This window comes from Oncorhynchus mykiss, chromosome 6 (genome assembly GCF_057628025.1).
Source record: "Oncorhynchus mykiss isolate SJ-2025 chromosome 6, ASM5762802v1, whole genome shotgun sequence".
NCBI lineage: Eukaryota > Metazoa > Chordata > Actinopteri > Salmoniformes > Salmonidae > Oncorhynchus > Oncorhynchus mykiss.
In genome coordinates, this window is record NC_143027.1 from 37,786,405 (window position 1) to 37,812,873 (window position 26,469).

Below are 26,469 nucleotides of genomic sequence, written 5' to 3' on the forward strand. Positions count from 1 at the left end.
TTGAGGACAGTCTGCCAAATACCTTCTCACTTCAGTTGCTCGTGTTAGGCCTACATTCTAGGTATCTCTTGATCTGAATTATACTACATGTTGCTAATCTATTCTCTACACGTCTGGTTGAATGGGTGGATGCATGTCCTCTGGTAGACTTCAGTGTCTAAAATGTTGCGCGCCGAATAGTTGTTTATAAATGTCAAAGTACTACATAAACAGGACAATCGTGTCAAAAATAAAAACATTTTATGCCTGACATGTTAATCAGGTGGCATCTTTTTACAATCCGAGAGAGAGATTGTGATTACAGAAAAGGCTGTTCAAGTAATAGTATACTCTAATAGCAAATCAGACACGTTCACACACAGATACAGTCCCTTGCAAAAGTATTCAGAACCCTTGGATTTCACTTTCTTTTCTTTTAATAAATTCAGTACTAAATATATTGTTGCATAAGTATTCAGCCCCTTTGTTTAGTTAAGCCTAAATTAGTTCAGGAGTACATTTTGGCTTAACAAATAATAGGGGTTGACATGATTTTGGAATGACTAAGCCTTCCTCAGTCCCCCATACATACATTTTCAGGTCCCTCAGTCAAGTATTGAATTTCAAGCACAGATTTAACTACAGAGACCAGGGAGCTTTTGGAAAGCTTTAACAGAAGGGCAGTGATTGATTTGTTAGTTACCCATCTACCAGACATTGAATATCTCTTTTAAACATGGTTAATATAATGCTGTGGATTATGTATTAAATCACCCAGATACATAGTCATCCAGGTACATATCTTAGACTTCCCCAAGAAGACTGACAGCTGTAATCTATGCCAAAGGTGTTTCTACCATGTAGTGACTCAGGGAGCTGAATACTTATGTAACGACTATTTTAGTTCCACTTTTATTCGTCTTAAAGAATACTTTTTTTTAACTTTTTTTTTTTGACCGTGTATTTTGTGTTGATTGCCAAAATGACAAATCAAATTGAATCCCACTTTGTGACAAAATCCAAGGGGTCTGAATAGTTTTGCAGTTGTATTCTCAGACGGTGGATGCAGACTTGCAGTTAGTTGTGCAGCATTTAAGAATGTTCTATAAAAAAAAATCTGTAAATTCTTGCTCACTAGAATTCCTAAATCTAAAATTGAGTTACTTTATCAGTATTGAGCATGTGTATTTTTTTTTTATATATACAGAACTTTAGTCAGCAATGGCTGTGCTCAGTAAATCTTTAAATGAATAAAAAATATTTACTGTAGACTCAGTACTCAGCCAAAGTCAGGAATATACAGTCACCATTGATAAATGTAATAGTATGAAAATAAATGGCATATTATCACATACTGAACACTCACTCCCTGACATGGCAGTGACAAATAAATTACAGGTATAAAATGAATACTAAAAAGTGTCATTTTTTAAGACGTTCCTCGTAAAGAGGACTCCTCAGTCCATTCCATATTTGTGACTATACTGAGTTCACCCATCATGCACATCATTGGCACAAACACATTCCTTGGGCTTCATAGGTAGCCTGAGTGCCAGTCTGTTTGTGCCATCATGCTAATTCCTTGTCACTCGTTGTCATGCCAAACAATGAGCAATGGAGTTGGCCAGAGCACAAAGAGATCTGGGACCAGGCTTTTTCAGAAGTGGTGGCAGAGCCAACTTGTCTCTAGTCTAGGGTTCTGTAAAATTATCCCAAAGAAGTGAGGTCTCTGGACTGACTGCACTGGCTGGCCTAGCAGTTGTGGCCCTGCATTTGAGGTCTTGGTAAGGGTTGAGATCCTCATGTTTCCACTCTTCTCCTTTAGATGTTGACATCAGACACGTGGTGGTGGTGGTCTCAGAGCCTGAGAGAGAGAAATATTTACTTAATACTAAATGTTATTCCCATTCATATCTAAATGGATTAATTCACCTATGTGCCATTGTAATATCTAAAATTATGCTAATAGTCTCTTACCTGTCGTGCGGCCCTGAAGTCATAGACCGGGACTTGTGATTGGTTAGCAGCTGGAGGGGGTGGGGGCGGAGCTACTTTTGGTCGCTTGGGCTGGAAATAGTAAAGCTATTCATAAATGGGCAACAGTGCACGGACACAAGAACCTTATCAACCAAGACCAACATTGAGATGATACTGTATAAATCAAAAGGTATTTCATTACCTGCTGTGGCATAGCTTTATTTTGGCTGGGAATTGGCAGTTTATGGATGTGGTTGTCCACTTCATGGATTTTCTTCTGGGTATGGTGGCTGGTGGATGAGCAGACAGATTTTTATTTTTATCCAGGAAGTCCCAATGATGTCAGAATACGTATTTTACAATGGAGACCTGACAATTGAGTACATCAAATAATTATCTTGGCAGTGAATGTTTATATATGCCCCACGTGGTGGACTAACCTAGGCAGAGTGGGGGACTGTCGTCTCTTCTTTAGGAACACAGCCACTGCCCCAGCAATAGCAGCCAGAAGCAGCAGAGAGACTGTCACCGCAATGCCAATCACTCCTTCTACAATCACACATAGAGAGGTTGGCAAGGTTAAGGAAAGGTCTATACAGAAGTTGAATACAATGAAAACACAGACCAAACCTATTGGCAAAACTATACATAAAGATGCTCAAATTCCTGTAGTAACACTAATTACTCTAGCAATATTGGAGTAACATGTATCAATGTTATCCCTTGTATCAATTGAAACTGTTTTTGGTTTTTTTTTAACACGATTTTCTGATTTATGTCTTTAGGGGCCTACCTCTGGAAAGGCCCGTGAAGCTTCCATCCTTTGTATCACAGCCTGGAAGTGACCATCCAGGTTCACACTGGCACTCCATTCTGTGATTACACACCTGCAGTGTCACAACACAGAAACACATACATTATAATAAAGGCAGGGGTCTTCAACCTTTACGTGCCTAGGGAACCCCCTCCCCGGCAACCCCATAATACATTAACAAAAAGGTGAATGATAATGGAAAGATGCATTTTAAAATGAATAGATTTGGTAGATAGTTTCGTTATTTTGACTTTCCCACATAAAATTTGGTAGAGGAAGTGTAAATTCTAACAGCCTATCAGCATGAAAGGTAACCCCAAACACATTTTTGCTAAGAGCAGCTGTTTAGCTGGTTAAACAAAGGTTAGCCATGTGTTGGCAAAAATGTCCAAGTCAAGAAAGCTTACCAGCAGCAAATTGCCATAATGGTAGCCTACCACGGGTGCATTTTCAAAGCCTATGTCAAATAATCCAGTGAGTGCAATTGGCTCCAATGAGTGTAATTTGCTCAATATTTGGAGTTGAGAATTAAAAAATGTACATCATTAGAAAGAAAATATTATCCTTTTTTTCCTACAGTAGGTATGTCATTCAAAATTAGTTTGGCTTTTTCACCAAAAAGAAAGCGCAACCAAGAAACACTTGGAGGAGAGACGTCCAAGAAACACTTGGAGGAGAGACGTCCAAGCAGAGATGACAAAAAGCAGCCTCAACTGGTGAAGCCTGGAAAATCTTGCCTCAAACCGAATGAGATGGAGAACATTCGTCAATGGCCTATGCTCCTTATTAGCAGTGTTTCTTCTTGAGCTCACAAATACCAAACCAGAGACGGGGGGTGCTGTACTCACAGCATGTCCTTTGCACCGTGCTGAGCAGTTGGTGGCTTTGGGTCCGTAGGCTGTCTCAAGATCCACACACTCGTTCTTGCTGCACACCTTAGAATAGAAGACAGGAATGGGCACCAGAATAAATGAGAAAATAACACGGTACACATTCAATTTGATTTTATTTCAAAAAACTAGAGGTGGCCCCAGTAGCAACAGACAAAAGTAACCTTACCTTCCCATCATTACACTTGGTCCCCGTGTTCACCTGTCCAAAGTCACTGGTGTGATCACCGTAGAATGTGGCTTTGCAGTCGGAGAATTTCACCATGCGACCATAGTTGGGGTCATCATTACCGTTCTTGCAGAAGAGTTTCCCGCACTGCACATCTCTACAGAGGAGAGCCACAGGAGGGAGTCATATCAGTGACATGTCGCTTATATAAGCAACACCACAATCTGAGTGTAAAAGCAGCCTATTGAAATAACATGTTATTGCTCGTTAGGCCTCACTGGCTCTGGCAGGGGATGAACTGGTCCTGTGAAGGCCGTCTGCAGTAGGCATAGTACAGTCCTCTGGTGTTCTGGTTATAGCAGTACGTTGTGGCCTTTTCAGCAGCTGAGGAGGGAATAACACCCAATGTTACACAATGCATTAGAGTAGTTCAGAAAGGAAACACCACGTGTACGTTTAACCATTTATTAGAAAATATTACAACGCATAGTCTTGGCGTTAGGGCTCTGCTCCTTCAGGGTATCTGCCAGAGCGAAGCGTCATATGAAGATGATAATATAACTACAGGCAGTGAGCACGATATCAGATACCCCGATGGAAGAAACAGTACCCACAGGTGGAGGCTGGGGTGGTGGGATATCAGAAACCGCAAGCATAGCGAGTAACAGCTAGTTACAGCAGCAAATGTAGCAAGAGACACCAGGGCATGGTTGCGCATGACATCCAGCATTGAAGAAGCATTTGTACAATTGGTCAAATTTAAATAGCATTTAAGTAGAGTTTGAATCAAATTGGTGCAATATCTGCTGATACGACCACGCTCGTGTTTCCCTTTTGACACCACGTGTCAAAAAGGCTGCAACAACAAAAGTTACCATTTTTTCCACACTTTAAACATTAGCATTAGAATACACTTGACTTGACCATTTCATGACAGAAAATGTAATCTAAAAAAAAGACCAGAAAAGCTAGCTACCTCCATCACCTGATCTGATGAGAGGTGACTCCGTGATGACGAGACAGGGAAATGCTTTCACACTTACATGGGCCATACATTTTCACACACTGGTCATGATGCTGTGGACACTGGCCGTTGCGGCAGTAGCCCCTCCCTCTGTCACAGGAGATCCCATTGACAGAGAAGACGTCCTCAGGACAGACGGCTGAATTCCCTGTGCAGTACTCCGCTAGGTCACAGTCGTCATGTTTCCTTCTGCACTCTGTGGACGAGGCCATGATCTGTGGAGAGTGGTTGTTGCTATGTTCACTATCACTAGCTTGTTAGTCTTCCGACAGTCATGAGTATAGAATGTATAGTCTATTAGCTTGGTGAAGGAGATGTGAAGCTGCATCTGTACTCTGAATCCACTCCGATTGCCGAAATAGAAGATTAATTTACGTGTACACCGCGAGTTGCTTTTGCCAGCCTAGTTCTAAACAAAATACGCATTCAAGAGGATTTGTTTTCAAGTGATGACATGGAAAATATTCTGCTTCCACTAATTCCATTCCTTTTTAAGTTTGATCAAATAAAGGAATGCAAGTGAAATGTCTTCAATGCACTTGAGTCATAAAAAGCCTTTGACATAGTTATACGTGTCTGCTGCATGTTCTCGAGGGGGCTGTAGAATCAAAGGAACACATCCGGATGTCTAGAGCAGACGGAGAGGCATGGTGGCTATGTGGTCGGGTCTCACCTTACAGTCTTCACAGCACTCTCCTGCAGCACATTCTGAGCCTTTGGTCAGTGTGCAGCTGGTGGAATTACAGCAAGGGTTTGTACACTCCTATAACATCAACATCCTACATGTCATTATGATGATGCTATGAGGGGGATCAGAAAGTTATTAAGGAATGAGAACATAACGTACGTCCATCCAGTGTGTAAGTTGTCTCAAAGTCAAGCCACTATGCATGTGTAGGCTTTAACTAGATAACTTGGGGTTTCCCCACTCCATGATTACTGCTAGAGTATTATACCGCAGTAAGACACGCTAACTAACTAAAACAAACATTGTACCTTAGTAGGCTATGAATAGGAATTACAAGCATCTGTAACAAACACGACTTGGCAGGAGAGGTGTAGTTTAGCAAGATAGTTACACAAAAATATGGTATCTTATCCAACTGACTTAACAGGTCTGGACAGATTGACGTGAATGAACTGCTCTGCACACTTAACTCCCTCTGACTGGAATGTAAACAGATGCTCATGGATTGTTACCTTCAAAGTTTCCTTTACCAGATCACCATATAGCCATGACTCTCATACTATGTGTGGAAATGTATAGACTGCAATGTCTGGAAATGTGAATCATCTAGTGAGTCTTATCATTGCATTACTGCTATGTTAGTACTCATTTGAAGAGACATTCCCAAACTGGGTAAATATGTACGTTTTTCTAAGGCTGGTGGTGGTGGATATATATATCAGGATAGGCCTGTGCTTGTTAAAGGCATTCTCCCTTTTGCCCCGAGCTAAGGAAAACAGGCAAGACCACGCACGTAAATCTGAAATGTTATTCCCAGAAATGTAATGTAATCACTTGACATACTTGTATTAACTCCACGAGAACCAACTTTTGTCTGATTTGATTGCTACATTGTTGATCTAAATGGTGGGTAGATGGAATAGAATGAGAAGGTTAATTCACCTCCAGGGAGCCACAATCACACTCCTCTCCTCTCTCCAGAAAGCCATTCCCACACACTGGGGTTGATTCCACATTTCGGTAGTCTGGCTTGTTCAGTAGGCACTCAGGGTTACGATTATTCAGGAACTGGTCATAGCTCAAACTACTGCAGCTACTGAATGACTTTGGGATATCCCAGCTGAAAGAAAAAACTGTTACCCATAAGGTCATATACTGACTTTCAATATAACCACTGTAGCACAAACCACTGTGCTGTCCAAGGGGTCAGTACTGTATGGCTGCTCTGTGTGTGTTATGAGCAGAGAAAACAATGCCTGTAAGTATTCTTTAATACAAGTTCCCTCTTGCTTGTAAACCGCAATCAATCATATGGTTTATCATTGACAGCATTCCAATCTAGTCACAACATTATATATCTTGAAACTTTTCATAATAACAGTCCTTACCTGAGGGCCCCAGCCATTACACAGCTATTCCCAGAACAAGCACAGGCACTGGAGTCATCGTGGTTCATGCCCAGGTTGTGGCCCATCTCGTGGGCCAATGTGGCCCCCACAGCTATGGCCCTGGGGTTGTGATCCTGTAAGGAAGTAAATAGTTAACATGAAATAGAATTGACTGTGTTTGATGACATGTTCTATCAGTGAAACTAACCTGGATGAATAAATTAGAGATTAAATTGACATACAATGACTGTCACTGTCTCATTCTATCAAAATGCGCTAAGATCTAATCGAGCTTCCTTTTTCTGATTTAGACATCTTGTTCTGCATGTTGGTTGATTAGAGCAAAAAGCAACTTCTCATTTTGAAAATTCCTACGTGGCTTTGATATGAGTCAGAAACATTTATTCTACTGTCAAACTTTACTACAAAGTGTAAATAGGATACTTTTGCTCATAAAATCTGTCTCGTCCAAAACTGAGATTTAGGAAAAAATTGTGTGTCACAGAATACAGGGTACGCAATTCTTTCCCCCCTTGGGTTGGGTTTGTTTAAATCCTGCACAAATGCCCACAGCACCGAAATAATCATCAATTAATAGCGCAGCTGCATGCAACCCGATCACAATGCCCAATGACATTCGATATCCCTATGGGGCTATTTAGGGACCATCAGTAAATTACACAATGTACATGGGAAATAAAAATGATGTCAATAGCTCCAAATTTCAATGACTTAAAAACCTCAAACCAACTATAAGTTGTAGAAATTCATACACAAATATTGAAAACATTTAATGAGACAACTAAAGTTGTGCAACATGAAAATATTGTCCCATTTACATTGTGTAATTTATTAATGGTCCCTAACTAGACCCAGAGAAGTCTTTAATGACTTCTCTGGGGCCAATGATTACACTTTTCATACATTTTTTCCACATGAGCGACATAAAGTAGTGAGTGCATATATTTGTTGTACTTTTTTGTATTCCTGTGGGAATTGAACCCAAGAACCATGCTCTACCAACTCAGCCACATGGGACCGTAAAATACATTTCATTACCATGCCATTTTTCTCACAACTATTTCTAAAGAAGTTAATCTTGCAATTCAATCTTCTCCCTTTCTGCTTTGTAAACGTCACAGTTTGAATGCTTGGTAGAACCTCTCCATTGTCCCATTTCACTTATTCAATTCCTCGAAGCAAAAACGATCCTACTTCCACATTTCAAATAATGGCAGCTTATTGTGTAGGCAAATGTACACCTAATGAATGTACTTTACCTGCACCACCCCAGCAGAATGACCTGAACATAGAGTCCCGATAAAGGCCAGACCCACCGTCGATCCCTCAAAGTCAATGCCACTGAAACACAGGGAACAAGAAACATGTCAACCCCACATACGTATGTATTCATGTCAGCCACAGTGTTTTTGTGCTGCCCGTGTATTCGTTGTTTTTGTTTGTTTACTCATGGATTTGCGACGAATGAGGATTACTTTTACTCAGGATGAGCTACTGAATATTAGAGACACATTGCCAGCTGTTTTTGTTCACAAACTTTTGTCCTCAGCCACCGAAATACTGATATTGTATCTGTATGATGTCTGTGGACTGGGTATGTGTAATTATGTACTGGGTGGTTCGAGCCCTGAATGCTGCTTGGCTGAAAGCTGTGGTATATCAGACCGTATTCCATGGGTATGACCATTTTTGTATTTTTTTTTTACTGTTCTAATTACGTTGATAACCAGTTTATAATAGCAATTAGGCACCATGGGGTTTTGTGGTATATGGCCAATATACCACGGCTAAGGGCTGTGTGCAGGCACTCCGCATTGTGTCGAGCAATAGAACAGCCTTAAGGCGTGGTATATTGGCCGTATACCATCCGTCCTCAGGCCTTATTGCTTTAATGTACTTGGTGAATAAAGAAGATTATGATCCTGATGTCAAATACCCATGTTATGAATTCTTCAATATGAGTCTATCAAGAATAACAATGTTCCAAACCAAGATGGCCTAATCAGGTGACCATCAGCTGACCCTATAAAGGTGTCTGACAAGCACACACTAAACGAGAAAAACAATTTTTACGCCACTTTGATATCGCTACGAACAGAAGTTACCTTTTTCGTAGCAGGTTAGGAGAATTAGGGTTAGCAAAAAATGATCACCTAACCTGCTACGAAAATCACTTCCGGTCGTAGCTGTATCGAAGTAGTGTGAAAAGAGTGTCCCCAAACCAAACATTTCATGGTTTGGCAGACATTGGAGGACTTGCGTTCATGTCCAAAGTGAATGTTATCTGCCTCTTATTTTATACTCACTGTTTACCTTATATTCAACCATGAGTGACTCACAGAGATGAAACACTTAAACCAGTCAGAGATAAGAGGTGAGGACATTTAGAAAAACAATTCAATTTCTTTGGCTGAGTCCTATAGTTACCTGATTAGATCTGCGTTGTGGCCTACCTGATGACGTGTGTATGTCCAGGCCTACCCAATGAGGTGTGAGTTGGGGCTTACCTGATGAGGTTTGTGTTGGGGCCTATCTAATAAGGTGTGTACGTCATGGCCTACCTGATGAGGTGTGCGTTGTCGTGGGGCTTAGTCTTGACCAAGTCGTTGTTCCTCCACGTGGTAAAGGCGTCCAGGGTGGCGCCAGCAGGGGCGGTCACTGATATCTTATCACTGTCTGACCACACCTCCAGACCAACCAGGGCAATAAAGGTGTTGAGGGGCTTATACACCTGCAGGCAGATTTGTTTCATGATTAGGTTAAACTCTCCCCATTAAAACAATTAGGGGTGGTTTACCAGAACTAGGCCTAATCGGTGTCCTGGAAACCATTACAGTTCATTGGAAAGCAATTAAAACATAGAGCGGTTTGAGTTGAATGACCTTCATAAGGCAGAGAAGCAAACAAGTACTGTCCAAGCAGAGCCAGAAGACCAAAAAAGTTGTGGTGAGAAACGGATTAAATGTGAAGGTGTTGGATATTCGGATACCAGGCCAACAGGGACACGGTGCTGTAAGGGGATCTTGTAGGTATGTAAAGCTGGCATCACCATGTGACTGACTCACCATGTTGACAAAGTTAACCACTTCAAATATCCTCTTACGCAGCTCTCCCCGATTACTCTCCATCTTCTTGTACTGAAACGGTATGGATGCGATATGTTTTAGTGTGCACACGAGAACAACGGACACCCTGTCACGATGCATTGCTCACCAATTAGATATGATTATTAACATTATTTTATAGATATTGCGTTGCTTTCCTAAATATTATTTGGTAAAAAATATTGGCCAAATAAATGATAAAAATGAAATGTTGAAGTTTATTGTGTTGATTCGGGTAGAGGTGAGGCACTTGTGTTAGCTGGTGTATTGTCAGTTCTTACCTCACGGTTGTCTGCAACGAGGACAAGCTCAACATATTTTTGCTGTTGAAGTATAGATGGACCCTAGTAAACAGGAAAACGTTGTGGTTAGAAGTGGAGGGCGCTAAACCAATGTGAGTTGAGGTGCAACCAAAAAAAGGATTGGGATCATCATTGAAAAGGCTCAACGCTCGCTCACCACTAAAATCTCAATGTTTAATTCACGCAAAGTTAAAAAGGTGTTGTTTCGGCCATCAATGGCCTTCATCAGAACACATCATTTCCTGTTAGGGAATATCAGACTATATTTAACTGCCGACATTTTAGGCGTATTCATGGATTGGATGTCTTACTGAGGCTCGAGAACGGCTCCTGCTAGTAATGGAAGGGTAGTCAGGGTAATCTTCGTTCCAGGTAGAATTAGTGACTCCACACAGCATAGGCTTGGAGCTCTGGTCCTCGTATTTTAGCACTGCGTGATCCCCATCATCCCCCCCTGACAGGGGCTCAATCAGGTACCTTTGGGCGGCCGTTCTGAAATATCCACTAAAATAAAAACACGCAATAGACATTATACAATCGATTTAGGGGATGAAATAGTGTTTCACTGTGGACTAATAGAAATGTAGTGCTGCCTGCCTGAGTCCATCGCAGGTGCTCATGCTGACCATAGACTCACTGTCATCCACAATACTACCGTGATAGTAGCAGTGATCCTGGAGAAGAGAATTAAGTAGAAGGCGAGGTTAAAGGGCCTTAATCAAGACACTTATAAACAGCCTACGGCTACCTATGTAGCCTATGTTCTAATCACTTACCATATCCTGAGGCGTAGAGGTGACTGGTGTGCCATCCTCAGTGTAGTAAGTCTCACTATAGTCTTTCGTGAGTAATTCCCTGAGGGGATTTAAAAAAAAAAAGTTATTTATTACATTTCCTTAGACTGTCCTACATGTTCAAAGGAATTCATGAGGTGATAACAAAATTCATGAATGTTTTAAAAATATATTTGAGGATGCAGTGTGTGGCTACAAATGGCAACTAAGATAAGACTGGAAAGACAGTTCTCCACATAGTGCCATTCCTTATTTAGGGGTAAGAAGAAGCATGTGGTAATCCTACTTGTGTGAGAGGTCAACATTTTGGAGAATGAGATAGGAGTCTTTTGCCAGAGTACATACCTATTCTTCTCCAGATGCATCTCAATGTCTCTCCCACCCACTCTCATTGCATACTTCAAAGTTTCTGGCCTGGATGACTGAGAGAGAGGATTAGGATTAGTTGATACCATAGATATAATCTCTCCTCAGTATATTAACATGGTCTCTTTTACCACTTTGTTACAAGCAGTAAACACATTTGTTAACAAAGAATAGGTTGGCATTGATGTCTACAGAGTACTTCACAGCAAAACAGCTCCTGTGCAGGAAGGAAGAACAGGAGACGAATGTACCTCGGTTTCTCTTTTCCGCAGAGTATGTAGTCTGATGGGTCGGACTACCTCATAGTCCCTCACTCCTTCAAGAGGACCATGACTCACTGTGGGGAGAGAAGGAGAGAGAACGTGAGGGATAGAGAGAGTTCAAGAATGGACCATCTTTGTCTTTTTCCATTCTATTCTAAACGTGTCATAAGCTGAACCTTGTTTTCAGGCATTGACTGGTCCATTGGTAAGGAACAGTCAGATGGCAGTATAGCAGTGTTTTACCCTTGAACTATAGGAGTATAACCCCAGCTTTCCTTATATTCAATGCATTTCATTCATGTTTACACATTGTCTAATAAAACTACAGTCTGAATACCTCAGATACATGATGAACACAGGCTGTTGGACCCTCGTATATGATCATTATACTAGGTGCTGTTTTGTTAGAGAGTGTATATCAAGGGCTGACACATGGATAGATGTTTTTTTTTTCTTTCCATCAGGCCTGTTTGATTTGTACTTGACCTTGGCCCATTGAGCCATGATTAGGCCGTAGAGGAACATTGGGAATTATGTCATTAAATTGGTCATCTCGTTTCCAGACACTTCCACAGCACAAGGTTTTGACATATGGGCGATGTCCACCACAGTCAGTTTGAGTTGACCAGATAATGCAATAATCTCTGTCTTGTCATTCCATCCGTACTGCACCTGGTGTGTCAACACTTACTAACACTACTAAATTGATGTTTCCCAATAGTCGCTGTGAGAATGAGACTTGGCTAAGGATTTATCACTATAAATCAGTGATTCTTGACTGGTGGAGTGGGAGGTTTTGAAAGGGTTGAGGGTGTCTGAGTAAAAAATAAATCACTTAAACCACAAAAACACAGTAGAAAGTGATAAAATAATTTAATCTCTGATCAATTCTTCTTCAGTCAGTATTTTGAATATAGAGCTATTTTCTGTGCTGTTCAGCGGATTTGGTTGATTTGTGGTCTCTAACCGGTGAGCTTATTAACATCAAGAATATGGGCAAAATGGAATTATTGACAATGAAAAGGTGGGAATGTTGTTCCCTTGTTATACAATTGCTACATTTACTATCAATATAGCAGTAAAAAAAAAATAATCCAGATTGCATTTTAGCGATTTTTTTCTCTGTATCTATATACTCACTGTACTGTTAATGCAACCAGTCTGAATAAAGTGCCCTTTGGCTATGGCTGACTAGGGCTTAACCTGTGCCATTGTGCTGTGAGGAGACGGGTGTATCCAATGACTTACCTGAGAGATTGAGGGAGGCAGTTAGGGTAAAGATCCACAATAGACGTGTATGTGTCATTGTCGAAGTGCAGACAGCTACTGAAACACAAGTGATGGTCTGAGGGGTTTAATGGGTTACCTGGTTGCATGCTCATGTGATACCATCTACAGGCCACACCTTATTGGGCGGCCCCAGCCTGTCAGTGATGGAGTTTGTTTTTCATGGCCCAGTGGTGTTCATGGCCACTTCCTGTTAGTCATAGCTAGTGTACACACGACTTGCTACAGTGCCTGTGTTTCCCAAATGGCACCCTATTACCTATAAAGTACACTACTTTTGACCGGTAGTGCACTATAAAGTGAAAAGTACTGTATGAACACATGTATTTACTTAGTTAATCTCTGTAATGTTGTGACTAAGGGTACAATGAGAATATATATATTTGCCGCGTATTTGTCACATTTGATTTGGTATCTATCTCGATATATTTTTCAAAACATGGTACACATTTAAACAGAACATTTCAATTACATGTTAGCAATATTCACCACTTTCCACACTGACCAATCACTGAGTCATCTTAATGTTATTATATTATTTTACTCATGTTAGTCCTGGCCTCCGGTAAGCTGTTTTTGTCTGTTAGGAGAAACTAACCTTTGAGAGTAAAATAAATACAAAATTGTGAGGAAAATATAGCACCACAAGAGGGCAATCTCTCCTCATAATACCTCAGGCTCTCATGCCAAGTGAATCACTGCAGTCCACAATGGAGCTCAGCTCAGCTGCCTGCCTGCTCTGCCTGCCTTTCTTCCTGCCCTGCCTCCCTGCCTGCCTTTCTTCCTGCCCTGCCTCCCTGCCTGCCTTTCTTCCTGCTCTGCCTCCCTGCCTGCCTCTCTGCCTGCCTTTCTTCCTGTTCTGCCTCCCTGCCTGCCTCTCTACCTGCCTTTCTTCATGCTCTGTCTCCCTGCCTGCCTGCCTGCCTGCCTTTCTTCCTGCTCTGCCTCCCTGCCTGCCTCTCTGCCTCCCTGCCTGTCTGCTCTGCCTGCTCTGCCTCCCTGCCTGCCTCTCTCTCTGCCTCTCTGCCTGCCTTTCTTCCTGCTCTGCCTGCCTCTCTGCCTTTCTTCCTGCTCTGCCTCCCTGCCTGCCTGCTCTGTCTGCCTTTCTTCCTACTCTGCCTCCCTGCCTGCCTCTCTGCCTCCCTGCCTGCCTGCTCTGCCTGCCTTTCTTCCTGCTTTGCCTCCCTGCCTGCCTCTCTGCCTGCCTTTCTTCCTGCTCTGCCTCCCTGCCTGCCTCTCTGCCTGCCTTTCTTCCTGCTCTGCCTCCCTGCCTGCCTCTCTGCCCAGGCAGGTCACCCGTGATACAAGTCAGTATTCGACGTCCATCCATGTCTGAGGACGTCGGAAGTTGATGTGGAATTCAGCAACTAGGGGCATCAGTGGGTGCTATTACCTTCAAGTAGGTTTTGGCGTTGCGGACAGGGATGGCGTATGGGTGTAAGCAAAGGTTGCATGTTCAAATCCAGCGATAGAAAGTTGTTTTCATATTTTTGCTTTAAGCCTGTCCCAAACCGTAGCCCTTACCATAACCATTCGGAGTGAATGATTAACCTTAAAAATGAGGAGATCATGCCTAAACATAACCTTAACCACTTTGAAATTTGACGTTTGAGAAACATGGATGAACGTCTAATTTTGACGTGAGAATGTGAGAGTTTGTAGCTCGGCCTACCTCTCTGTCTCTCTGCTCTTCCTGCCTCTGCATGCCTTCTCTGCTCTGCCTACCTCCCTTCTTCCCTACCTCTCTGCCTGTCTCTCTGCTCTGCCTGCCTGCCCGGGGCAGATATGAGCACAGGGCAAAAAGAGGACAGCTGGCTGGGTTTGTTTGCGCATCTCTGTGGTTGGAGCCCTGCCAGGGACATGGCAATCTGTTCTTTGTTTTTTTGTCCTTGATGACAGAGGGAAAGTGTGTGGCAGGACTGTGCACCACTGTTTTATAATTGGATTTGTATGCACCATTTACAATGCATGTCACCAATAAAGAAAGACAAATCAGACAAATCTCAGACACTTTTGGGAGACGGGGAGATTATGCTCGAATTTGGGATTGGATCTTTTTATGCGGAACTCTTTCTCCAACACGCACCATGTTGCATGATTCATGATTCCCTGTCTCTGAAGGAGGAGGTTACGTCTGCCTTTTGAAGCTGAAGCATGTCCTGTAAAACGGATTACCGTGTTATGCTATTGCTATCATGACAAACGAGAGCTGTCTATGCATGTATTTTTATTGCTGCTTGGTTTAATGCGTGTAGGTGCAGGCTGCGGTGCTGAAAGTCACTGTGAGGAACCATACAAATGAGGAACTGCCACTGCAGAAAACATTTGCATGTGTGGTCCAGGTTGAATTCTTAATAGAATACAGCGTCAATATAAATAACTTAGGTTAGGCATCCTTTTAAAGCTTTGAAACTAGGAGATTTCTAATATAACCTACAGAATTGGCATGATTATTAATGATATGACTGAAGCTCAGTAGAGCCTTCATTTGTATTCACTGTCTATTTCTTTTTGTGTAACACAATGCTGTGGGCTGAGCCGTAAAAAAAAAAAAATGAGGCTCTGTGGTGCTTTGTCTTACGTCAGACAGCATGACTTTTGTCAAAACGCGACTGAGTTATTGAGGATGCAAGGTGACGTTTTGTAGATGTTTTTCAGTCTAATGTGATTTGTCGATATGTCCATTCTACGATGGATGTTATCAAACACCGCGCGTGTCTGTCTGTCTGTCCGTCTGTCTGTGGTGCTGGTCTGCAGATGCGGTTACCGTGGAGTTTTGTTAATGTTACCAGATTGGAAGATGCAGCCTTGACCAAGATGGCTGAAAAGGAGGAACTCCAGAACAACGCAAACAACAGAAGTCAGCTGAGAGATTGAAAGTTCATGCTAGACTGGAATGATCCACTGGGCTAGAGTAGCCGACTGCACGTGTGGGACTTAAACAACAGAGCAGGGATAATGTTGCCTGCTACAACACATGGTCTATTCTGCTCCAAAACACTATCTCTTACAATAAGCCTCCTGTCTTCTCGGCTAAATTTAGAAAGAGTTAAACACACGTGAATGGTTTTATAGAATTAGTCTCATTGTGGAGTTGGAGAGTCATGTCTGTTTGACCTAATTCTGTTCTTCTCTTTCCTCACTATCCGTCATTCTATGATACAATTCCAGGAGAGCTTGTGCACTTTCTAATCATCCTTGAGATGCTGGGAGAATAATTGTTGGTATGGTTGAATGTTATTCCCGGCCTGTCTCTCCCTGTATGGTGAGCTGCTGATACTGATATTGCTGTACCTCTCTGACCTGCTTTCTCCATGTTCTGGCCCTAGAACTGATGCTATGCTGGTGGATATCCAAAGCCCTGCCTTGTAGTGAGTTAAGTCATCTGCAAGATTGGTTTATTTTTCCGGCTGACCAGTTTGAACCAGCATAGAACCGACTGCACTAGGCCCTGGCTAGTCCCTGGCCGAGCTGTCGGCTCTCAGTTCCTCATCCACGCAGCCACGCTAAGCACAATAAAACCTCTCTGAGCTCACACTGTTTCCTGCGGGGCCAGTCGCAAGACAGCTCTGTTGTGGTCAATCCTTCTGTTTTTATTATTCGAGTATTGTTACGTATTACTATGTGTAAATCTCATTGGTGTTTTGTAGGATTTTAATTTTAATAAATACACCCCACTGCAGGTTGTATAATATGAGGTACTGTCTGGTTGGATGACCTATTTATTTTAATTATCATATTTTTGTGTGGAGAATGGTAATAAATGTTGGTCATATTCATTCAGTCTTTATAGAAACAATACAGACACTAACATTTGTCACACTTTCCGTTATGTTGTAGAACAGCTGTAGAATGTCTGACGTAACTTGACCTCCTCTACACTAGCTTTGCTCCACTTTGATCGTTGCCCGATTGTAAAGGGGATTTCCAGGTGGACAAGGAGAGCAGTCGTTGATAATATCAATAAATAATTAAAAATCTGGTTTATTACAAGTTGCAACAGGGAGACACCTCCAGAACAGAAGCCGAGAAAATGTCTAACGATCCTTCTCTGAGAAGACCGTTATATATTAAACGCACAGTACCAAATGTTCTGTAAACACCAGCCCCACCAGCCCCGAGAGGAAGTCACAACAGCAGCTGCTACAGAATCACACAGTGTCACAGACACATTATCAGTGTTCCCTTGAATCCAGCCGGGCGTCAAACTTTAACCACAACATTCAACACGGGCAGACATTTGATACTGGCAGTTAAACAGGTCAAAGGTAGAACATCAGTACTTAGTTACAACAGATTTTGTAGACAAACAAGTGAAAACTACTTGATTAAATATGGCGCGTAAACATACATGGTTAACTCCTGTTTTCCTTCTCCCAGGGGGAATGCATCTGTCTGCGTCTTCCCGCACGTACATTCATGTTTAATACGTATCAATCCATTTCAACAGTAAATCACATACAGGAAAATAATGAATAATAATTTCCCATTACACCAATGAAAACCACACATTGGTTTTGTTTTGTAGTACCGGGCAACCCTACTCTTTAGAGTTCAGAAGCGCCAGCTTGAACATTGAAAGTGCTGATGTGGATATCCCAAGCTTTAGCCAGGGTTTCCGTCAAAGTCTGCAGATAGTTACTGTAAATAAGTGCTGTAATGTTGTCCCTTAGCCAATCTGTTGGTTCTAGGGCCCTTGGCCCTTGGCCCAGTGCTCCCAGTCCAAATATGTCCTTTGGCACACAGCATACTCTGCTGCCCTCAGTAGGTAGGGGCTACCACAGACACTAGCAGATGATTAAAGGCATCCGCATTCTTCCCAGCCGAAACACTTAGTGTATTTTTTTTAAACTAGGCAAGTCATTTAAGAACAAATTCTTAGTTACAATGACGGCCTAGGAACAGTGGGTTAACTGCCTTGTTTAGGGGCAGAACGACAGATTTTTACCTTGTGAGCTCAGGGATTCGATCTAGTCACCTTTCCATTACTGGCCCAACGCTCTAACTACTAGGCTACCTGCCAGCCCATATATGACCAGTAGTGGAAAAGGTACCCAATTGTCATACTTGAGTAAAAGTGAAGATATCTTAATAGAAAATGATTAACGTAAAAGTGAGTCACCCAGTAAAATACTACTTGAGTGAAAGTATAAAAGTATTTGTTTATAAATATACTTAAGTATCAAAAGTAAATGTAATTGTTAAAATATACTTAAGTATTAAAAGTAAAAGTATTAATAATTTCAAATTCCTTACATTAAGCAAACCAGACGGCCCAATGGTCTTGGTTTTAAATTTACGGATAGCCAGGGGCACTCTCCAACACTCAGACATCATTTACAAACAAAGCAGGGATGACCAGGGATGTTCTCTTGATAAATGTGTTAATTTGGAAAAATGTTCTGTCCTGCTAAGCATTCAAAATGCAATGAGTACTTTTGGCTGTCAGGGAAAATGTATGTACATTATTTTCTTTAGGAATGTAGTGTGTAAAAGTTGTCCAAAATATAAATAGTAATGTACAGATACCATCAAAAACTACTTAAGTAGTACTTTAAAGTATTTTTACTTAAGGACTTTACACCACTGAGTGAGGAGGGAGCTAGTCAAAGGCCCCAGCTGTGGGAAGAGGGAAATGGAGAGTATAGGGAGTTGGGAGGCTCTAGTCGTGAGGACAGGGGGAGGGAGCTCCAGGAGCGGAGAGTGTGGAGGCCCCAGCCATGGGGTGGAGAGAGGGGAGTCAGCAAGACTGAGCCCTGGGGAGGGAGCACCAGCCTCAAGTCTGCCTGCTCTGACCTTGTCCTCCAGCCAGGATGAACAATGAGCCTGTCCCTCCCAGAGCCTCTCCCACTCTCCTCTGGAACTTTCCTGTCCTTCACCTGGCGCCAGTCCAAACGACTCCCCATGGGATTGTAGGCTCAATGTTAGGTCGGCAGGGCCAATTGGACAGATCCAAGATAAAATTATTCTTGGCAGGACCTATGCTGTCAGTTTGATTGTTACTCAAGTAATTGTGTCCATCGCTATTGTAACTGGCGTTCCTGTGCGTGCCTAACAGTATAGCTTCCTTCCTAAAAAGTCCTTACTGGTACTCGATCTCAGATCCTCTGCCTTTCAAACACACGTGACCGCCCACTTGCCAACATCTTATCCAAAACCACTTACATAATAAGTGGGAAGAAAGGGATGCCATATCCCTCTGATGTGGTCGGACAAAATGGCCAAAACCATTTGCCACTGTGACAGGAAGCCACATTCTAATGTACTAACCATTCTGACTAAGTTGTGAGTGGGACTGCATTACTATGGTGATTGGTGACACAGTCGAACGTGCTGATATCATTCACCCTGCCTTCCTACTCCCTCTCGCACCCCCCCCCCCCCCCCCCCACCTCCCCCCTCTCACCTCTCCCCCATTCACCTGATCTTGTTGTCACCTCAGCGTGTGGTATTGTTGGAAATCCCTTCCCCCTCACCTTTCCTGTTTGTGTCCCTGCATTGCCATGGAGATGGTATGTAGCACATGACCCACAGGTGATCTCAAAGACACAACAACAGTGTTCGTCACAGGTAACCTAACCTAACTTAGCAGGTGTAAAAGAAAAGCCTGAAACTAGATCCCCTACATACTGGTCTTGATGCGAAGAAAATAAATGTTGGGGAAGGTTCTCGTCTGCACATTTCAACCTCCAATTAAGTCCAATTAACTCCAATTAAGATGGAGTGTTGCCTTGTTAACATCCATAAGCAAAAGTCGTGTCACAGGCTCTCTTTCCATTTCCCCTGAAAACCGGAACATCTGTAATGATACACATAGACAGCAACAATGTGTCGGTTTTTGTTCTGGTTTTAGTGGTTATTATGTTGTAACTGAAACTGTACGATATCAAGAGACATTAAGTTTGACTGATACCTATTTATGTTCTTGTGAGTTCCATGCAAGACAAAGCAACATTTAAAAAAATAAAATACAAATTTATTTTTTATTTATTTTTTACTTCTGACCTGATTTGGTACAGTCCGACGCTATTCACACCTATAATTCTAGGATGCATCCTAAATGGCACCCTATTCCCTACATAGTGCACTACTTTGGACCAGGTTCTCTGGTCCAAAGTAGTGCACTATATAGGGTACAGGATGCCATTTGGGATGGTGCCCTAGTCTGGAATGTCACCTTGACCCCCTAGGACCATGCAGTGACCCTAATGAGGTACCTGATCATGTGTTGTATTGATGTGTCTTTGGCGTTCAGACTCTGATTGGATAGTGATGTGAAGACAGATGCACCATGGCCCTCGTGGCCGTCTTAGTGCAACCAGCCGTGATCAGAGGTAGAGGCAAGCCGGCAGCAGCCGGTTTGAGCCGGTTCTGTGTAATGCTGCCTGCCTGCCTGGGTGCCCAGGCTGTGTGTGGGAGCGATGCACAGTCATTTAATCTGCATGTTCAGGCCTGTCCCTGGGGGAGAGGAGGACAAAGGGAGAAAGAGAGAAAGAGGAAACACAAGCTCTATAGCTCTGCCTGCTCTGTGCATGCCAGTGCTGCCTCCAGAATCTCTGGCCAAAAGTTGCCCGATCTCTCTCTTGCCTGCCTTCTGCGCCAGGCTCCCTGAGGGTTATGAAACTCATCCCAGAAAAACTGAAAAAGCTTACTAGTTTTTGTTTTCCTTTTTGTCATCGAAAACACAAACCTTTTCTGGTAAACGCTACTCCGCTAGATGATATATTAAGCCTATTTCCCATAACTGTAGGTATTAGACTTTTATTGACACTAAAACTGGATTGGACCCCCCTTGAAGAGCTCGTCTTTATAATAGGCTTTAAAAGTCAGTCAAGCGTTGCTGTGTGTTTTTCAGTCACAGGCCAATGAGTGAACTGATGAATGCACCTGTGTTACCGTCAGGAGATCACGCACGCAAGCACACGCACACACGCACACACACACACACACACACACACGTTCTTGTACAGGTAGCGTTGTGGGGACACACAATTCAGTCCCATTCAAATTATATTTTCCCTAACCCTAACCTGCACTCTTACCGTAACCCTAACCCTAACCTTAACCCAAAAACCTAACCTTAACCCTAAACCTAACACTAGCTCCTAACCCTAACCTTAAATCTAACCCTAGCTCCTAAACCTAACCCTAAAGCTAATTCTAACCCTAACACTAATTGTAACCTTCATAGTAGCCACATACAAACAGCACGATCACTTTGCTCGTTAATAAATCCCTCTACAGTATACGCCCTGTCTAAGCTGGGGCAGGGGGGTTCTACTAAACTGTATGGAATTGTTTTAAGAAGGTCATACTCAGGATAACTTAGCTTTTAGATTTTGAATTTTAAAACACAGATTTTTTTTTTTGAGATAAAAAAAAATATTTGGCCCATTAAAACGCATTGAATAACAGAAAATTCCCCAAATAAATTGAAAGGAAGTAGGTTCGGAAGTATCTATATCTGAGAGATACATTATAAGAAGGATCAGGATTTTTTTTTTGTTACATATATTTAACCCCTTATTTTTGGCTCTAAATAGTCTCCATATATACTTCCATAAATCTTTTCAACGGGTACCGGGAGACCTTCATACAAGTATTGTGAGGCCTGTGGGCGCCCTAGAGCAAAACAACCAACACATTCATGAGAGTCTCACCTTCCCACAGAGGGGTGGAAAGGTTAGTGTGTAGCCCAAACTGTTTGGACGCTACAGACAGAAGTTGGCAGATCGGCTGTACCGACTTCAGAACGGAGAACTGAGAACACCATCGTGTTAGTGAGAGTCTCATCTTTCCATAGAGGGTTCACAATAGTTTTGTAGGCCAAACTTTTCAGACGCTACAATAGATTTTGTGTGAAGATCGATTTTCGTCTCATGGTCTTGACAAACACCACTGTAGCTCTGTCATCTTCACCTCAGATTCGGAAATGAGACATCGGCGGATGCGGTGTCGCAACAATATCTCTAACTTAAACTGACACATTTTTCAGGTGAATTTTTTATTATGCTAATTGTTATCCCCGGGCCGCAGAAATTGACGCTAGGTGTTTCTTCTCGCATCCACACGCTCTCCTCCTCTCACCTTTTCCCCAATGCTTGTGGACTTCAGTGCACATCACATCAGCTGTCTGTGACCAGGTGAAAAAACCTTTGCAAGCCAGACCATCATAACCGCTTCACACAGCCTACATCATTGTCATCCTATTAGCTAACGCCATGATCAACATAGCTACTAGAACTAACGCGTTAGAAAACCCGCTACAATCATGCAGCACATGCAGTTTAGCAGTTACACCGGCGGGCCTCGGTAGCAATACATTAACAAAACCAAAAGCTTATCTTGAAAAATCACCAGTGTTGGATAGCCATAGACAGCTGGCTAACATGGCTACCCTCTATATTTGAGCCGGGTGTTTGAGTAGGCTAAACTGACTAGCTGCATTCGCTAGCTAAGTAAGTGAAAGTGAAAAAAATACAAGAAAATACAGCTAGCTCTCTCTCTCTCTCTCTTTTGCTTCTCCTTCATTTTTGAAGAAATGCATTATCTCAAAACTGTTCCACTATTGTCTTTCTCTCTCTTTGAGTGAACAACTCACCACATCTTATGTACTGCAGTGCTAGCTAGCTGTAGCTTATGCGGTCAATACTAGATTCATTCTCTGATCCTTTGATTGGGTGGAAAACATGTCATTTCATCTTGAAAGAGGTCTGACACACATAACTCTGATAATGTTTATATCCCTCGGTAGTGCAGTGCTTCGGTGTTCCAGTGCCCTGTTCCGTGTTCCATCCCTCTGAGCCCCTGCCTGACTGCCAGTCAGAAGCAGGAATATGTCTGGTATGCCGGCCTGGTTCATACTATGAGTATTGATGTGTTGCTGCCATGCTATGTTGTTGTCTTAGGCCTCTCTTTATGTAGTGATGTGGTGTCTCTCTTGTCGTTTTGTGTGTTTTGTCCTATATTAAAAAATATATAATTGTTTTAAATCCCAGCACCCGTCTCCGCAGGAGGCCTTTTGGTAGGCCGTCATTGTAAATAAGTATTTGTTCTTAACTGACTTTCCTAGTTAAATAAAGGTTAAATAAAAAATAAATGTAAAAAAGATGCTGGCTTGCCACTGCCATTGGAGAGGTGCCATGGGTAAGATCTGTTATAAACACAGCCAGGGCCAAAATTCACTTCTCAGAATTGCGTAATAAGGTGGCATTGGATCATGGTTATGGGATGATTTCTGCCAGCACCACAGATCCTTGTAAGGCAGGGATCATCAACTAGATTCAGCCACTGGATTATTTTTTCTTGGTCGGATGTTCAGGGGGCCGGAACATAATTACTAATCATTTGTGTACGGCAAATTTACTGCAAGAAGCCCAAACAGATATAATATCTGACTAAAACATAATCATTTCAAACCTTACTTACATTTGTATATGATCACGTGTCTCTCTATTATGCGTGGAAATACCTGGGAACAGATTTCCAAAATTAAAATCCTGGTGTTCTTACATACAGTTTTTTATGTCCAACAATGAAAATGCAACCCCTCCCCCCAGTGAATACAGCAGAACTGTAATTGTCCCACCCTATATGACAAGAGGACTGTGTCGTTCAGTACAGAACAACCTGGTCTCACACACACCTGGCCCCAATTCCCAGTGATTAGTAATTGAATAAGTGTGTCCTTGGTTTACCATTGTCCTGTCGATTATTGTTACAATGTCCATTGGTGCGTGTGTGTTTTGGCTTTCGTGCCATTGTGGATTGCGCAGATGATTACGGGTCTCGGCCCATGTGTTAATCATTGTGCGCTTGTGTTATTTATTTGAGGTACTCCTTGCTCTTTTGTTTTGGGTTTCTACCCTGTGTTTTGTATACGTGTTTGTTTGGTCTTTGCCCCCGTGCCTTTACACGGCACGCCGTAATTTTGGTGTAATAAAAAACCCTATTACGCATTCCTGCGCCTGTCTCCCGAATCATTCATACCAACTTGACAATAACTGTGCCCGTCAGAACAACAGTAGCTGAGTAAACAACACACAGCTTGACGTACCTATTTGACAGTTATTTGACAAAGTTATCTGAGTGACACGCAATAACCTGCGCTAAATAGGTAATGGGGTGCCAGACTGCTCCGTCTGTCATAGAGCCTCACTAAGATAATAATGGATAGAAATATCAACACCCACACCCTACATTATTAATATAGGACATGGCCACGTTAACTGGCTGGTTGACATCATATCCCAAACTACAATGCATGAAATCATCCACTCCAGACAAAGCTCCAAGAATATCCGACAACATCCGACAATGGTGTAACCCGAACTCCAGCATGGTAAGCCATGCACACACAGACAGGATGGAGAAGAACTAAAAGAAAATCAGTTTACCTCATTTAAACCACTAGAATGCCAGCTCATAACACTGGCCACAACGCCAATATTATTGAATTTGACTGATATTAGTGATAGAGGAGATAGTGGTTATCAGTGGCACTATATATTGTCATATAATGCACCTTAGAATCCATCATAAAACAAGATGCAGACATGATCAAGACATGGGGATAGGGGATAGAGTTAGCTACAGAAGGACATTGACCCTGTTGGTCTAGTACACATTTATGATTCAGACATGAACAAACTGTTCTGCCAAGCAAGCGGAGACAGTTTATGTCTGGAAAAGGAGTCTCCACAGAGTTGACCCCAAGGGGAAGAATGATGACAAGACCTTTGACCCTCGCTAAATTTAGCCCCCTTTTGTTGTGATTAATACTGGGACACTTGTCTGCATGAGAGAACGGGGTAAATGGCCCGAACTTCCGTTTCCCCGCTGGCTGCACCTAGAGATCTCATTGTGCAGCGCTGGCTGTCTGTGACTGTGTCTCACAGTCTAAAATGATCCTCGCTCACCCGCACAGTCACGAAGAAGGTGCGACAGCGCCTCTCCCCCCTCAGGAGGTTGAAAAGGTTTGGCATGGGCCCTCAAATCCTCCCAAAAATATACATCTGAGCCATTGAGAGCATCTTGACTGGCTGCATCACTGCTTTATATGGCAACACACATGGCCCTACAGAAGGTGTTGCGGACAAGCTCCCTGCCATCCAGGACCTCTATATCAGGCGGTGTGAAAGGAAGGCCTGGAAAATGGTTAAAGACTCCAGCCACCCAAGTCATATGCTGTTCTTTCTGCTTCCGCATGGCAAGCGGTACGGGTGCATCAAGTCTGATACCAACAGGCTCCTGAACAACTTCTATCCCCAAGCCATAGCTAACAAAATGGCTACGCGGACTATCTGAGTTTTCCATATTTTGGCACTGTCTCTATGCACACTAACAGGACTCTACATGCTCGCTCGCTCACACACACACACACACACACGCACACACACACACACACACACTTCATTTGCTCACACACACATAACATGCACACACATTTATACTGATTCTATACACATGCACACACACTCACATACAATCATCATGTACGCTGCTGCTACTACTTTATCATATATCCCAATGCCTAGTCACCTTACCCATCCCTATACATACATATCTACCTCTATCTATTTTGTTCTACCTCATGATATTTTTAGTACTATATTCACATTGATTACTGCATTGTTGGGTTTAGAGCTTGCAAGAAAGGCATTTCACTGTACTTGTGCACATGACAGTGTCTCTGCTCTGAAGGCCAAGGCAAACTTTTTTATTAACATAATTTGTGAAGCAAAGGGAAATTCTAAACTGATCTGGGAGACTCTAAAAAAGTGAACAGGGAAAGAGCATAGTAACACTGCAAAAAGACTAGAAATCATAGTGAATAACAATCTAACACAGGATGCAGTCGAAATAGCAATAGCCTTCAATTCCTACTTTATTGACTCTGTCAGGGTCCTGACACAGAACCCCTCCACTGGTTTCTTGGGCTCAGTGCTAGTAAATGATGCTCAACCTGTCTTCATCATAAGGGAGGTTTCTGAGTCAAAGGTGAACAAGGTAATTAGCTCACTAATTAACTCTAAAGCCAAATATGTGTTTGGGCTGGACTCTACCTTTCTTAAAAACTACAAAGAGTCACTCATTGGCCCCATGACTAAGGTCACCAATACATATATTGGTCTCGGGGTGTTTCCAAGGGTATGGAAGTTGGCTATCTTTAAATCAGGCGACACTGCTGACGTGAGTAACTACATGCCCATTAGTATACTACCTGTGGTGTCAAAGGTTGTTGAAAAGTGTGTAGCAGAACAACTGATTGCCCACCTCAACAACAGCCCCTTCACATTACGCTCCATGCAGTTTGTCTTCAGAGCGAAACACTCCACAGAAACGGCCAACTGCTTTCTTCTGGAAAATGTGAAGTCCAAGATGGACAAAGGGGGCATTGTTGG

The 26,469-nt window shown here is 42.5% G+C and overlaps 1 protein-coding gene across 1 annotated transcript; it reads right to left on the minus strand.

Annotated features, from left to right (window-relative positions):
* Positions 1–223: 223 nt before the first annotated feature.
* Positions 224–13,197, minus strand: LOC110525887 (zinc metalloproteinase-disintegrin-like berythractivase). The gene is made up of 22 exons (XM_021606373.3): positions 13,028–13,197; positions 11,768–11,853; positions 11,496–11,572; positions 11,133–11,211; positions 10,954–11,030; positions 10,668–10,860; positions 10,336–10,398; positions 10,016–10,087; positions 9,512–9,681; positions 8,210–8,291; positions 6,930–7,063; positions 6,484–6,661; positions 5,527–5,616; positions 4,873–5,068; positions 4,108–4,213; positions 3,830–3,986; positions 3,619–3,705; positions 2,750–2,843; positions 2,397–2,505; positions 2,159–2,246; positions 1,957–2,046; positions 224–1,843 (listed from the first exon to the last, which is right to left on the minus strand). Exons 1-22 carry the CDS (start codon positions 13,083–13,085, stop codon positions 1,814–1,816), a joined length of 2,316 nt encoding a protein of 771 aa, XP_021462048.3. The 5' UTR covers positions 13,086–13,197; the 3' UTR covers positions 224–1,813.
* Positions 13,198–26,469: the final 13,272 nt, after the last annotated feature.

Excerpts from the sequence above, each read along its gene's own strand:
- LOC110525887 (XM_021606373.3), bottom strand. The coding sequence starts at position 13,085 with ATGACACATACACGTCTATTGTGGATCTTTACCCTAACTGCCTCCCTC. Across the intron at positions 11,854-13,027 it reads TGCCTCCCTCAATCTCTCAG|TGAGTCATGGTCCTCTTGAA; the intron begins GTAAGTCATTGG and ends CTCTCCCCACAG. Across the intron at positions 1,844-1,956 it reads ACTTCAGGGCCGCACGACAG|GCTCTGAGACCACCACCACC; the intron begins GTAAGAGACTAT and ends TCTCTCTCTCAG.